At 42.5% G+C, this 14,034-nt stretch overlaps 1 protein-coding gene across 1 annotated transcript; it reads left to right on the top strand.

Moving 5' to 3' along the window:
• Positions 1-2,647: 2,647 nt before the first annotated feature.
• On the top strand, positions 2,648-13,637 carry LOC129679115 (phospholipase DDHD1; the record flags this gene model as incomplete). Its single annotated transcript, XM_055610037.1, has 4 exons — positions 2,648-2,754; positions 6,870-7,132; positions 9,025-9,100; positions 13,488-13,637. Coding segments are annotated over 4 exons (596 nt in total), but the record flags the coding sequence as incomplete, so codon positions are not given.
• Between the last annotated feature and the right edge of the window lie 397 nt (positions 13,638-14,034).

A 14,034-nucleotide genomic window follows, 5' to 3' on the forward strand; every position in this document is an offset into this window, starting at 1 on the left:
TGTGTGTGTGTGTGTGTGTGTGTGTGTGTGTGTGTGTGTGTGTGTGTCCGTCCGTCCTTTATGATTTGGGGGAACAAGGAAGAAATCTAGATCTGTGTGACACCAACACCCACCTTCATTCACAGCGCTGCACTGGTGTGGTCCAGAGTCTTCCAGGCCTTAGAGTCAGGAAAGTCAGCTAGAGCATTCCAACTCCAAAATGCCATAAAAAACCGTCATGGGTTCTTTAAAAATTAACTAAGTGCTAGCAACCAAGGAGAGGGTCAGGGTATATATGTAAAATTCTATATAATAACACCATCATGTGGACTTTTCTTGTTCACCCAGATAAAGTTCAGGAATTAAACAGGATAAATTAACATTTACTAAGCCCCTAAGCTTAGTTTACATTGTTGTGGTAATGGGAGGGAGATGTTTTGTTTTTGTTTTTTTTTTTTCTTAGTGTCACTATTTATCAGCAAAATGCAAATCAAAACCTCCAGGCAGTACCTCCTCTTGTGCTGGGGATGGTGAGAATAGAAGACAAAGTCAAGAATGCATGTGTGCTGATGGGAACAGGAAGTGGTACAGCTGCTTCACGAGGCAGTGTGTAGTCCCTTAGAGTCCCTCGGGATGTCCCGCAGCTACCCCATGACCCAGCACTCCTGTCTTAAGCGTCTGCACAAGACAAGCTAAAATACCAGTGTTTGTTTTTTTTAAATGTACAAGAATGTTCAAAACAACATTTTTTTAATTCTTTTTTCTTTTTTTCCCCCAGTATATTTTTAATTGATTATTTGGGAATTTTATGCACCTGATCACACTCACTTCCCAGTTGTTTTTTTTTTTTTGGTTTTTTTTTTTTGTTAGTTTGTTTCACCGTCGTAGTCCTGGGTTCTGGGCATCACCTACTGATGATAGCTTTGAAAGTATTAAGATAATGGAAGAAGCCCAGCAGAAAGGTTCTGCACTTTATGCCTCCAAGACTGTAGACACTGGAGAGCCAGCCAGTGACTGCCAGAGCTGAAGGGAAGGCAAATGCGGGAGCCAGAGAGAGGACAGTTCTCTTGTTTTGATGACAGAGTTACATAAAACTATGCAAGTATTAAAATTCATAATCAGTTTTACTTTGTATTAATTTCAAAATAAAAGTATGCTGTAGCGAATACCAGTGTACTCATTGGTAGTAAAAGGATAAAAACAAAAGTATGTATGGACTTACTGTCTTAGCAGCACAGTAATACATGAAGAAGGAATGATGGGAATGAAGAAGCGAAAGCATCAGCTCTGATCTACAGGCCACATGCTGTCAGCTCAGAGTACACAAACTATGCAGAAAAATCATTATATACAATCAGCTTATCAGGGTCATGACATAAAAGATTCATGTGTAAAAACAATTGCTTTTCTTTAGACCAGAAATGACATAAAAAATGTATGACCTCAAGAAATAACTCAAATATTATACAACTTTTATAGAAAATGTGTAACTTTAAATAACTTAAATATGTACATTTACATTTTAAAGTACAAGTACTATTAAAATATAGAAAATGTAAATACAGAAATGATTCTCTCAGAGTAAATGGTTGAATAGTCTAGAGATGCAACTCCCAGACTGAGCTGTAGATTTTTATGGGACTTGATAAACTGACTGTAGAACAGAGGGTCTGCCAAGGCAGAGTCAGCGAGTCAGGTCCTCTGAGGTTGCAGGATGGCTTACCCTTTCTAGCTGAAATACGTCAGTGTTGGAAGAAAGCTGGGGAGGGAAACCAGTGCACGTAGGCCTTTGCTTACGCTGGAACCCCACCACAGCAAAACAGTATTGCAGCCAGTGCTGAAACCATGGGTGACCTGTACTTTGAATGTGTTTGGAAACGGGTTATCCTATGGGGGAAAGGCTCAAAAAAAAAAAAAAAAAAAAAATGCTGCTTTATTCATTAGCTGGACCAAAGGCTGAACATGAAGGCCAAGACTCTCTGACACACTGGGAGAGTAGTTGAGAATAGATAGAGAACCTTAGTCTTCATTGTGTTGCCTTTTAGTCCTTACTACATTGTACTAAATTACAGCATAAATAAAATAAAACCATTCAAGCCAGTGCAGTGACTTCTCTTCACCTGAGGTCATGGGGCTTCTGCCCTTCTGTGCTTTCCCATGGCAGTGTCCATTTCCTGTGCTTGCGTAAGCCATGCGGAGCTCAGTGCTCTCCAGTGCTTTTATTATTGTAACTGTTTGTTTCACGCAGTCACACAGTCTTTGTCCTGTTTACTGATGCCTATAACGAATTTGCCTTTGTTTATATTTGTGATCTGACATTGCGGGCCCATCAAGTCATTGGTTCATGAGAGATTGATAAATACAAAGCATAGGAAAAATGTATTTGTCGCCAGTTTGTTGTTAGCAGTGCCAGGCATGCCAGATGGGCATAGTCAGGGCCAGGGTAAATAGAGGCCAAGAAATTGATAATAGCCTTCATTCTTTAATGTTCCTTTTCTGTTTGTGTCTCTTTTTATTGTCTCTTACTTTCGGTGTTTTGTTTTAGATATTTTAAACAAAGGAAAGGTCCCCCACTAATGTTTAATGTTTAAATATTAAATTACTTTAGGAAATGTAATTTTTCCCTGAAACCTTCTGTAAGTTTGATTTGGTTGTTTTGTTCCTGTAGACACTGTTGATTCCATTACTCCTGACAAAGTGCGAGGCTTGAGGGACATGCTGAACAGCAGTGCAATGGACATAATGTACTATACCAGCCCACTTTATAGGGACGAGGTAAGTGTCACGACTGTGCTGTCATGTTAGGTGTGTTTCACAGTGGCAGCAGATAAATGCTGTTTAATAGTGAATTTGGTCAGCTTCAGACCAAGTCTTCCCCAGGGTTTCCCAGACAGGCCTGGCCTGATAAGAGTGTCACTTGGTGCTCCTTAAAAATACAGAGGAAGGCCATAACTGGTAATGCACACCTTTAATCCAGTCAGGAAGCAGAGTCACACAGTGAGTCCTTGTCTCAGAACAAAGAGAGGTACATGGTGGTTCACACCTGTAATCCCAACACTCAGGAGACAAGGGCAGAAAGATTGCTCCGAGTTCAAGGCCAGTCTGAACTACAGAGTGAAACCTTGTCTCAAAAAACAATAGACTGATGAAATTATAATTGTGTGTGTGTGTGTGTTGTGTGTACTCTATTGAGGATGGAGAGGAAGGTATCATTCTGAACTCATGATCTATAAAATATGACTATAGGTATTGTATGTGTATATATGTGTGTATGTATATAAATGTATACATACAATACCTATATTGTATGTACACACACACACACACACACACACACACATGGAGGTGACTGTTCACATACTTGCATTTCCCAGTCATGTACACTAAAATAGCTAAGAAACAAAAATATCCCTTACCACACTGAGTAGTCCTAACATCCAGATGTTTACGGTACTGTGTTTCCAATAAAAAAAAAAAATTACCATTTCTTGTGAATGTAGCTGATTCAGAGCCCAAAACAACTATTTATGACAGAAGCTAAAGAAATTCAAATGAATAATGGCAGGTCACAAGGATAGGACCAGAGAACAGGTCAGTTGCCCGAGTCTGTTTGGGTACCTAGGTTGATCATTGGCTGTTACTACAGGAATTATTAGTACTTTTAATGTGGGGGTATAATAATGACAGTGCAATAAAGGATTGCAAACCTTTTTTTAATCTAACATTTATTTTGGTTATAATTTGAAAAATAAGTGGGAGGTGGAGAGGTCCCTTGCTTTTAGAATGATAAAGCTGACTGGGGTTGGAAACTCACTTTACAGCTGGCACGGCAGTATCGGGTATCCAGAGTCTGGATGTGAATATTAAATTGAGGGCAATGTTTTGTTTAGGAGCAGACTAATTGCCTGGCCTTAGAGTACATCCCGTAGTCTGCTCACTGGTCCATAAAGGAGAAATCATAATCACACACAGGAGAAATCAGGCAGCCTCTATACTGGGTTTCCCAGGGGACAGGTGGACATTGTAAACCTTTGGGTGTGGTTTAAACCTATGGAGGATGCAACATCCTCTTCTCGGCATCTTAATATGATGACGAAATACTTGGAAAACACAAAACAAGGAATAGGACTGAGGCTGTGTTCTTTTAAACTATCAGTGCCATAAATGACAGTAACTACAGGAAACATTCAGTAATTCAGATTACAGGAGGTGAAAAGATCTGATAAACACTGTATTTCATCTTCAGCTATCCTGTAGTAGATGAGGAAGCTGCAGGAAGGGATGACAGAGTTGGATTATGGGTGGTAACTTAGATAAAATATATCCAAATAGTACCATGTGGCATGGATAATTATGCTAGAAATAGTGCTAGTTTGAAGGAATAAACAATGGAGTGTTAAGTATGAAGTATTAAGGGATAAAAGACGACAATGGATACTATATTCCTCAAGTAATTACCAAAAATTCTCAGAACTTATTCATTTGTGTGCTTACAGAAGCAGAGAGAAATAACACAAATGTGATAAATGCCAACAAAAGGAGGATCTAAATAAATCATAGTGTGTGGATTTTCTTAATTACGTGTTGTGAGGAGGGAATGTGCATGTGTGTGCGAGTGCCTGTGGAGTCCAGAACAGGGTATCTGCTCCTTTGAGCTTGAGTTAACAGGTGGTTATGAGCTGCCCCATATGGGTGTTTGTCCTCTGTAAGAGCACTGTACATTCTTAACCACTGAGCCACCTCCAGCCCAGACATTTGACTGTTTGTGCTAATTTTACTATGTAACATTTTATATTTTCAAGTTATTTTTAAATAAAAGTTGAGGAAATAAAATATTTAAAGGGAAAGCCGTTTTCTAGGTCCGTCCCCCAGAGGTTGTGAGTCACTTGGTCTGAAATAAAGCCTGTGTTTATACTTTAAATCAGCAGTTCTCCCAGGCAATACCCTGAGGGAATTCTGGGTAGTATTTCTTAAGGCATTATGAAGAACAAAAGGAGTACCTAGGAAGAGATGGGCAAAGGTGATCTTGTTTTTTTATAAAAGGAAAGTCTGTAAATTAGAATCCCTCCTGTGGGAGCCTGGGAGGTGCTCAGCTAAGAGCACTTGCTCTGACAGAGGACCCCAGTTCAGTTCCCAGCACCCACTGGGTGGCTCACACTTCCAGGGGATTGGAACCCCCTCTTCTGACATCCTCCAGGCACATGTGCTGCACAGACATACATGCAGACAGAACACTCATAAAAAAAAAACAAAATAATCTGAGAAATTAGTCTCTCATGTTCTTCTAACCCAGAAGTAAAGTAAGAATCCATGAAGAGCAGCAGCAAGTCCATTTGCTTGAGGAAGACCTCTGTAGTAGCAAAGCTGCCTTCCTGGGTTAGGGTGAGCCATCATTTCGGTCAGCCATGGGTCTCTTGACTCTGAGATTGAGGTCCTCGGGGAACCCTGAGTTTGTCAGTGGCCACAGAGGAGCCAGGGCAGTGGGTACAGGCCGTGTCAGCCAGGCCCTCGCAGTTCACGTTTTTGAGGGTTGCGTTTTTAGAGAGCATGGAAATGGGTGCTTTTGCCAGTGTACTGAGACACCTCTATTTTTACTTGGTATACATCGCAGAGCTAGGTCAGTGTGTCACCTGCCCTAGCATGCAAGAGAGCTGCATTCAGGACCAAGGAAAATACACACATGCACACTTTCTCCCCAGCTGTTGCATAGACTGTAAGGAAGGAGGTTTTTTTGGTTTTGTTTTTTGTTTTTACGGACTGCTGATACTGTATGAGCTCACTCCAAAGAATTACATTTCAGCTCCCTTAGTGACCAGCATGGACATGGACATTGCACTGCATACCCTTTAGTCTTGCTGAGGTTTTACCTACAGTCCCTCCTGAAAGGCTTTTATGTCCTTTTCCCCTTGAACTAGTCGTTCATAGAGTTCTCAGGCAGCAGCACCAACAGTTTCCAGGAACTTGTCATGGATGCAAATTTCAGGCTGTCAGAGTCTCTGATCAAGAGGTAGAGCCCACTGGTCTGCCCAGATTAGCTTCAGGGTTGTTTTATGGCACTCCAAGATGTCAGCAGAGGGTGCCAGGCCTTCATGCATGCCACTCCTGAGCCTGCCAGTCATAAGCACAAGAGTGAAAGCCACTGTATGCACTTAGAGGAAGAATGTTCAATCTCAGCTGATGGAGTTTGGTTGTCTCCTGATTAAAAATAGAAGCTGAAAAAAAAAAAAGAAAGAAAGAAAGAAAGAAACCCTCACCTAGCTTGTTAAGTGATGAGATGAAATGGATAAACACTGAAATTCTATAATCAGATCAGAGAAATAGGAAGAAGGACTCAACTAACCCTCAGATCCAGGTCCAGAATGGGTTTCAGTGATAACGTAGTGTTAGTTAGATTTGGGGAGGAGGTTATTTCAGTAATGTTCATTGATGTTCAGCTTCAAGGGGAAAAGCCTCATAGAGACAAATGTATCTGTTATAAATTTAGATATCTTTTAAAATTTTACTGTGACTAAAGCCACACACTATAAAAATTTTGAATTGACATAGTAAGTTTCAGTGAAGTGAAAATTCTCAGGGATCTTTGGAGATCTTACTGGAATTTAAAAGGAAATTTTTGTTTGTAAGTCAGCTGGCTAGTGGAATTTACTAAAAGCTTATAAAAGGGTCTTTTTCGGTAATCTGCCTGTGGTGTATTCTGTGGTGATGACATGGTTTGTAGCGTAGAAATGTCCCTCCCTCCATTCCTACACCTTTTTAAAGCACCTGAGTAAATGTAATATCTATTTATATTTTATCATATTTGTTTTTCTTCTTAATACATCTGCATTTTAGAAGTAAAGTGTGTAGCGCTCAGCGAAAAGTCTAATATGATATTTTCTTATTTCGAACAGCTAGTTAAAGGCCTTCAGCAAGAGCTGAACCGATTATATTCCCTTTTCTGTTCTCGGAATCCAGACTTCGAAGAGAAAGGGGGTAAAGTCTCAATAGTGTCCCATTCCTTGGGGTGTGTAATCACTTATGACATCATGACGGGCTGGAATCCAGTTCGACTGTATGAGCAGCTGCTGCAGAAGGAGGAGGAGCTGCCTGACGAGAGGTGGATGAGCTATGAAGAGCGGCATCTTCTGGATGAGCTCTATATGACAAAGCGACGGTAAACAACCTGGCTTCTGAGAGCTGAGAGTGTCTTTATGGCATTGCTAATGTTCGTGAGAGAAGGCTTTGGGTCCAGAGATGGCGTCATAGTTAACAATACAGGACAGTCTCTCAGAGGACCAGAGTTGAGTTCCTGGCACCCACATCAGTCTGCTCACAACTCCCTGTCTGTAACTCCAGCTCCGGGAAATCCAGTGTCCTCTTCTGTCCTCACAGGTGCACACAGAAAAACATGCAGTTAAAATTCCAAGTAAAAAGAAAAAGGGAGCTTTATGCTTTGTTCACGAGAGGTTACTAGATAACATGCCCAAGTCAGCTATAGGCTATTAACTTTTATACCACTTACATGCATTTTTCTACAGAATAAAATAGTTTCATTGGCCTCCTTCCACCTTTGCTCACAGGTTGCAATGTGTAATCATTTGTTTTGCTGCTGTGTAGAGGTTGGTCTGCACCTTTGTTAATACTGTTCTGAAAATAGTGTTAAAACTTCTTCATTCTTGGCAAATTATTTTACATTATCTTTGTTAATGATTATATACCATTTAATGATTATATGACCATCAATGACCTTCTTAGATCTTTTAAATATTTGCTACACTATTATCTTAATTTATATTTTCATTCTTCATCTTTTTCATTCTCTTACTGATACAAGTTTGCAGTGAAAAACAATTTCTGATAGTTGATTCTGATAGTTTGACATTTTATAAAAACAGTTGAGTTATTTAACAAGTTTTTACTATGAAAGTATTGGCTTTGTTTTACTTTTGGAATAATTGTCTCGGGGTTATATTGATTAGATGCCATAGACATAAATATTTTAACAGAAAAATGAATTTTAGTCTTGGAAGAAAATGGCATTTAGCTAGGCGTGGTGGCACACGCTTTTAATCCCAGCACTCAAGAGGCAAACACCAGTAGATTTTTGAGTTTGAAACTAGCCTGGTCTACAGAGCAAGCTTTAGGACATTCAGAGCTATACAGAGAAACCCTGTCTTGAAAAACCAAGAAAGAAGTAAGTTTGGCAGTCCTCAAAGCAGCATTTTAGATGAGTAAATCTGGTGAGACTTTGTACTGGACCTTAATTCGATTCCTAGCGCACATGGCAGACAGCTCACAGTCGCCTGTTCCTCTAGCCACAGGAGTTCCAACACCTTTTTCTGGCTTGTTGCAGGCACTGCACCCACATTTCTGCACAAATAAAAATAAAATCTAAAAAGACATTTAAAAAATTAAAAAAAGGAAAAAGACATAGCCATGGAGGCGTGTGCTGGCAATCCCAGCACTTGTTAGGTAGAATCAGGGTCAGGGATTGAGTCAGCCGAGCTAAAGGAATAGTCAAGGAAACATACATATGCAAATGAGTAAGCCAGGCACAGAAAATGACCTGTCACTTTCTTGAGAAAAAATGTTAAGCAAATGTATTATTGCATGTGAGCAAGACCAAACGGTGATATGAGTGAGGAGACTCAAATGCCGCTTAGCAGAGAAGGGCCAAACCGTGGTGGGCAAGTAATGTCTGATTCAGAAATTAAAGTAGGTGGAGTCAATGCCATGAAGAGACCTATAAAATTCATTTATAATAAATGTAAAAAAAGGGAAAAAAAGGTTTTTAAAAAGACTGGACAAGAGAGTATAAAGTATAATTTTTAAAGCTACATAGATTGGATGGATGGAGGGATGGATGGATGGAGGGATGGATGGAGGGATGGATGGAGTATGTCTATGCAGGTGTCATGAGAAGTTCCTGAACAGTACAGCAGGAGCATTAAATAAATGCTGTCATGGGCCTTAGTGTGAGGGCTGTCGATGCTTCATACAGTAGTAAGCCTCTGGCTGTAGTGAAACTATAAATGTATGTAAGTGTGGTCTCGTGCTGCCTCCTAGGCTGAGGGAAATAGAAGAGCGGCTGCATGGACTGAAGACATCAGCCAGAACACAGACACCTGCCTTAAAATTCAAGGTAAGGGAAGAGTCTTTGCCTCAGTATGGGGCTTGAAACCAGCGAAAGTCTAGTCATGGATGGTTATTCAACACATATTGTGTGCTTGGAATCTGTCAGAGGCAGCATGGACAGGATGGTTCTCTAGCCCCGGATGTCACAGTACCTAGGTTGCCTTTTAGCAGTGTGCAAGGCAATAATGCACTAGAGGGTGGCCTTCCTTTTGTCTGGAAAGCTTTAAAAGGATAAACACTTGTTCTTTATTTGCATTTGGGCCAGGTCAAAAGAGGAAAAAAAGTGAGAGGAAAAGTCGAGACAGATGTGTGAAATGTTTACTGTTTAGAAGTAACAGACTTTTGATCAGCAGGAAGAAGAAAATAAAATGAGGTGAACAGGAGTGATTTCAAAGTATACAGCCAATGAAAAGTCTAGGACAAAAGCCCAGGACAAGGTCACGAGGTCATTTGGCTGGACTGTTCAGGACTCAGCAAGGGGCCATGAGAGAAGGAACTGCCATCTTCTTGCCAGGGCAGAGCGAAACTAGCCTCAGAGTAGTGAAAACTGCTCTGCTAAGCCTGAGGGGAAGAGACGTCAGCACTGGCTTACTCCTACCGGCCGTAGTAAACAAGGTGGCATGAGCCAAGCACTCCATCTCCACATGCCCAGTGAGCCACATTGAGCTGGATACCTGTCTTCTACTCAGTGTGAGGTTCAAATGTGGGATGATGGACAGAAAAATTATATTGACTCTCTGGCTCTGGCTTACAGTTCTTCTTGAACTGTTATTTATTTTTATGAGTGTGGGTGAGTGTCTGTGTGTATATGTAAACCTGTATGTGCCTGCACAGCCGTAGAGGCTGCCAGATCCCTGTAGCTGGAGTCATGCGCAGTTATGAGCCATCTGTGGGTGCTAGCAACTGCACTAGGGTCCTCTGTAAGTGCTCTTAACCTTTAAGCCATCCCCCACTGTTCAACCTTCAACTTACACATTTAAAAACCACATTGTTGCGCTGGACTCATAACTCAACGGCAGAGTAGTTGGCCAGCATGATCAAGGCCCTAGGTTCACTTCCCAGCAGTCTGCAGGGAATTCAGTGGTGAAGCCGGAACACGCAGGTAAAGAATGTGGTCTCTGGGGTTACCCTATTACAGAATTTAACTTCCAGCTCTCCAAACACCATCATGTATAATTACTGCTAAATGTTTCAATGTAGTGGCAGATAAACTGTTTTTTGATTTTGGACGATTGGGTAGAACACATTAAGTCTATGATGATCTGAGATCCAGCACCACGTGATAGAGCGTGTGCACCGTAACTGAGTTTTCTGACGCAGGTCACACATGGCTTACTAGAGGCTCCTCATTGTTCTTGAGAGGAAAGCGTAGGAGTCATGATTTAAGAAGAGCGCCTAAGAACCTGGTGAGCCCTACTTGGAGCTTAGGGGGTTAGAGAGAACACAGGTTTTCCATGTAGACAGCCGGCAGGTGGACTGGCCCTGAGGATGCTGGTCCATCCTGTTGCAGCTGACCGTTGAGCTTCACACCCAGGACGAGAGGAGCAGCCATCTGTGTGATGTGGACGGTGAAGCTTTGATCTCGCTGTGATTTCTGTCCTGTCCTATCTAGTTAGCAATACTAGCCAAGCCATGTGATATTTCTGAATTCTGAATATTTACTCGTCTCTGAACTAGGAACCTAAGCTACGAATCTGAAGTTCCTCACTGTCTTCAGAATTCTTTGATGGGGCTGGTGAGGCGGCTCAGCAGGGAAAGGCGCTTGCTCTGCAAGCCTGGGACCTGAGCTCAGGGCCTTCAGCCCGCATTCAGGTGGAGGGAGAGGACTGACTTTACAAAATTTGTCCTCTGACGTCCACATGCGTGCCATGGTACACACATGCTCCCACACACATACAGCTCATAGACGTCCACAATAAAAGTTGTCTTTAAATGTTTTTTAATTCTTTGACAGTCGTAAGTGAAGCAGTCTGTAACCTCCTGGGATAGGAGAGCGCCTCTGCATGTTCACTGGACTGCAGTCACCGTAAACAAAATGACATGGGAGGAGCTGTTTAACTGACCGTCTGTGGGGTGACTGGCCAAGGCAGAGAACCTTTTTGCACAGAGCGCCATAGCTTTCCCTTACCTGTTTTTGGTATATCGGGGGTTTGGTGTGAGTGTGTGCATGTGTGTCCGTGCGTGGGTGTGTTTGTGTGGTGCCTGCACTTGAGTATGCAGGTGTTTGCCCTACATACATGGCAGGGATCAGAGCACAAAGCCAGATGGATTCTGCTATCACTGCCTCATTGCCTTCAGACAGAGAATCTGTCACTGAACAAGAAGCTTGCCATTTGGACTAGGTGCAGTCCTGGGGCTACAGGCAGGCACAAGCACACCCCAGCTTTTTTGCATGAAGGTTGAGTATTCAGACCTGGGTCCTCGTGCTTAAAGAGTAAGTGCTCTTGCCTGCTGAGCCACACCACCCCCGGCCCTTGTTTTTACTTTTGAGGCAGGATCTTAACAAGTAGTCCAGGCTAATTACGAAATTACTGTGTAGCCCAGGCTGGCCATAAACTCCCAGCCATGCCTCAGTCTCATGAATGTTGGGATTATAAACATGAAACACATATGTGGCTTAATTCTCTATTTCTTCCAGCCCTTCTCCTCTCACTATTTTAGAGGAGCTGAATTGTATCATCTGTGTGATACAACCATCAGTGTGAAGCTTTGATTTCGTTGTGATTTTTGTCCTATCTAGTTAGTAGTAATTAGCCAAGATGATTGTACATCTGTTGATCTGGGCACAGCTTGTTGATAGCACACAAAAATAAAAGTCATTCTGTCATCTTCTTGGTGACAGGTATATATAAAACTGGAGGCCAGAACAATCACAGTATACTTAATATATACAGTATACATGGTGGGGTATTAAGATTAGAATCCGGGCCAGGCACTTCGAAGACAGATCTTCTTAAGTTTAAGGCCACCCTGGTCTGCAGAGCTAATTCCAGGACAGCCAGGGCTATTATACAGAGAAACCCTGTCTCAAAAAACAAAACAAAAAGACAGATGAGAATCTGGGGGCTGGAGAGATAGCTCAACGGTTAAGTGCAGCGGCTGCTCTTGTAAAGGACCTGAGCTCAGTTCCCAGTACCCACATGGCAGCTCGCAACTGTCTGTAACTCCAGTTCTAGAGGATCTGCCGCCCTGGCACAGACATGCAGACAGAACACCAGTGCACATAAAAATGAAATAAATGGCTTAGAATCTGATTTGTGTAGTATACTTTACTCTGGTTCTTTCTTTCACTCTCCCTTGTAGTCTCCCCTGACCCTGACCCCCGTTCTTCCTGCTGACTAAATGTAGATCTGTGTCCAGCTGTCCATGCTCTGAACACACCCCAGGCAAGCCTGTTCGCCTTCTTGGCTTCACATGTCACTGCAGTGGTGGTGATGGGCATGTAGATGTGGATGGTGAAAGACACAGTTGTGCATCCCCTGCTCTGACTTTTCAGCCACATGTTACAGAGCTCTCAAGCTGGATAGAACACAGATAAGATTCAGCGACAGACTCTGCCATGGAGCTGCAGTCCTGCAGACTCCAGGCCTGTGAGCTCCCAGTCTTCATCAGGCTCCATCCAGGCGTGCGACCCTGCTCCATCCTCCTCCATTCCCGATATGAATGACATCTGCGCTGCCCTATTTCCCCAACATCAGTAGTATGCCACTTCCGGGTGCATCCATACAGGACTACCAGCTTACGTTCCTCCAGGTGTGGGTTAAGTGTTGTCCCACCACCTGAGAAACAAATTACGCCTGTTTTTCCTCATCAGAGCTCTGAGTGTTATCATCCCAGGCAGCTTTTTCTCCCACACCCTGTTTTTCACCTTTTTCTTTTCTCAAAAAAATCATCCAGTACCTTTCTCTCTCTGCTTTAGTCCATGTATCGGTCTTGTTTGTCATTCTCTTATCCCTGATCCCCACACCTCCCCTGTAGAAATGCTGACTGTCTTGTCCTGGCCCTGGCGTGCTGTGCCCTGGGTAAAGCCCTCAGGGTTGGAGGACATTCCTCCCCTGTGCCTCCCACACAGGGCTCCACCCCACTGACCCATCCCTCACAGCACCTAGTGTGGTCACAGATCCTAGCTCAGTACATCCCTGAGCAGTGGAGAGAAACAGAAATGTGCTGCCCCTCGCCTTCCTCCCTTGCTCAGTTTTAACTTGTTAAATTTTTTATAAATGAAAGCCCTCCAGAAAGTAAATTATTGTAGACAAAGCTTACTTTAAAACAGATATGCTTAGGGGTAATTTTGTTGTTTGTTTGCATTTTATTATGTAACATGGTACCCCCAGAGTCTGTTGGAAATAACACTTGATCGTTTTGTAAATTTAGGATGGCTTTTTTCATTTTAGGTTGAGAATTTCTTCTGTATGGGATCCCCACTAGCAGTTTTTTTGGCATTGCGTGGCATCCGACCAGGAAATACTGGAAGTCAAGACCACATTTTACCTAGAGAGATTTGTAACCGCTTACTAAATATTTTTCATCCTACAGACCCAGTGGTGAGTTTCACTGTGAGCTTCCTAGATACTGAGCCGCTGCTCTGTTGGAAACCCTGTCAGGGACCATGAACTAACAAGAGAATCTATTCTCTGGCTCATTGGGAAAGGTTATCTTTTTAACGTGTGTTGGTTCATTCAGAGTTCATGAAGTAAAATACTGCAGAGAATCTTTGTCAGGGACTGGAGAGATGGCTCAGTTAAAAGCACTTGCTGCTCTTGCGTAGCACCCGGGTTTGGTTCCCAGCACCCATGTCAGGTGACTCACTGCCTTCTGTAAATACAGCTCCAGGGGGTTCTTCTTCTGGCTTTCTGGGCACCGCACACCTGGTACACACATATAAACCAATCTTAAAAAAAAAAAAGTAGAAAAGTAATTTCCCTGGTCACCTGTGTAGGA

The sequence above is a fragment of the Psammomys obesus genome, unplaced genomic scaffold (assembly GCF_907164565.1).
Source record: "Psammomys obesus unplaced genomic scaffold, mPsaObe1.curated_primary_1811, whole genome shotgun sequence".
NCBI lineage: Eukaryota > Metazoa > Chordata > Mammalia > Rodentia > Muridae > Psammomys > Psammomys obesus.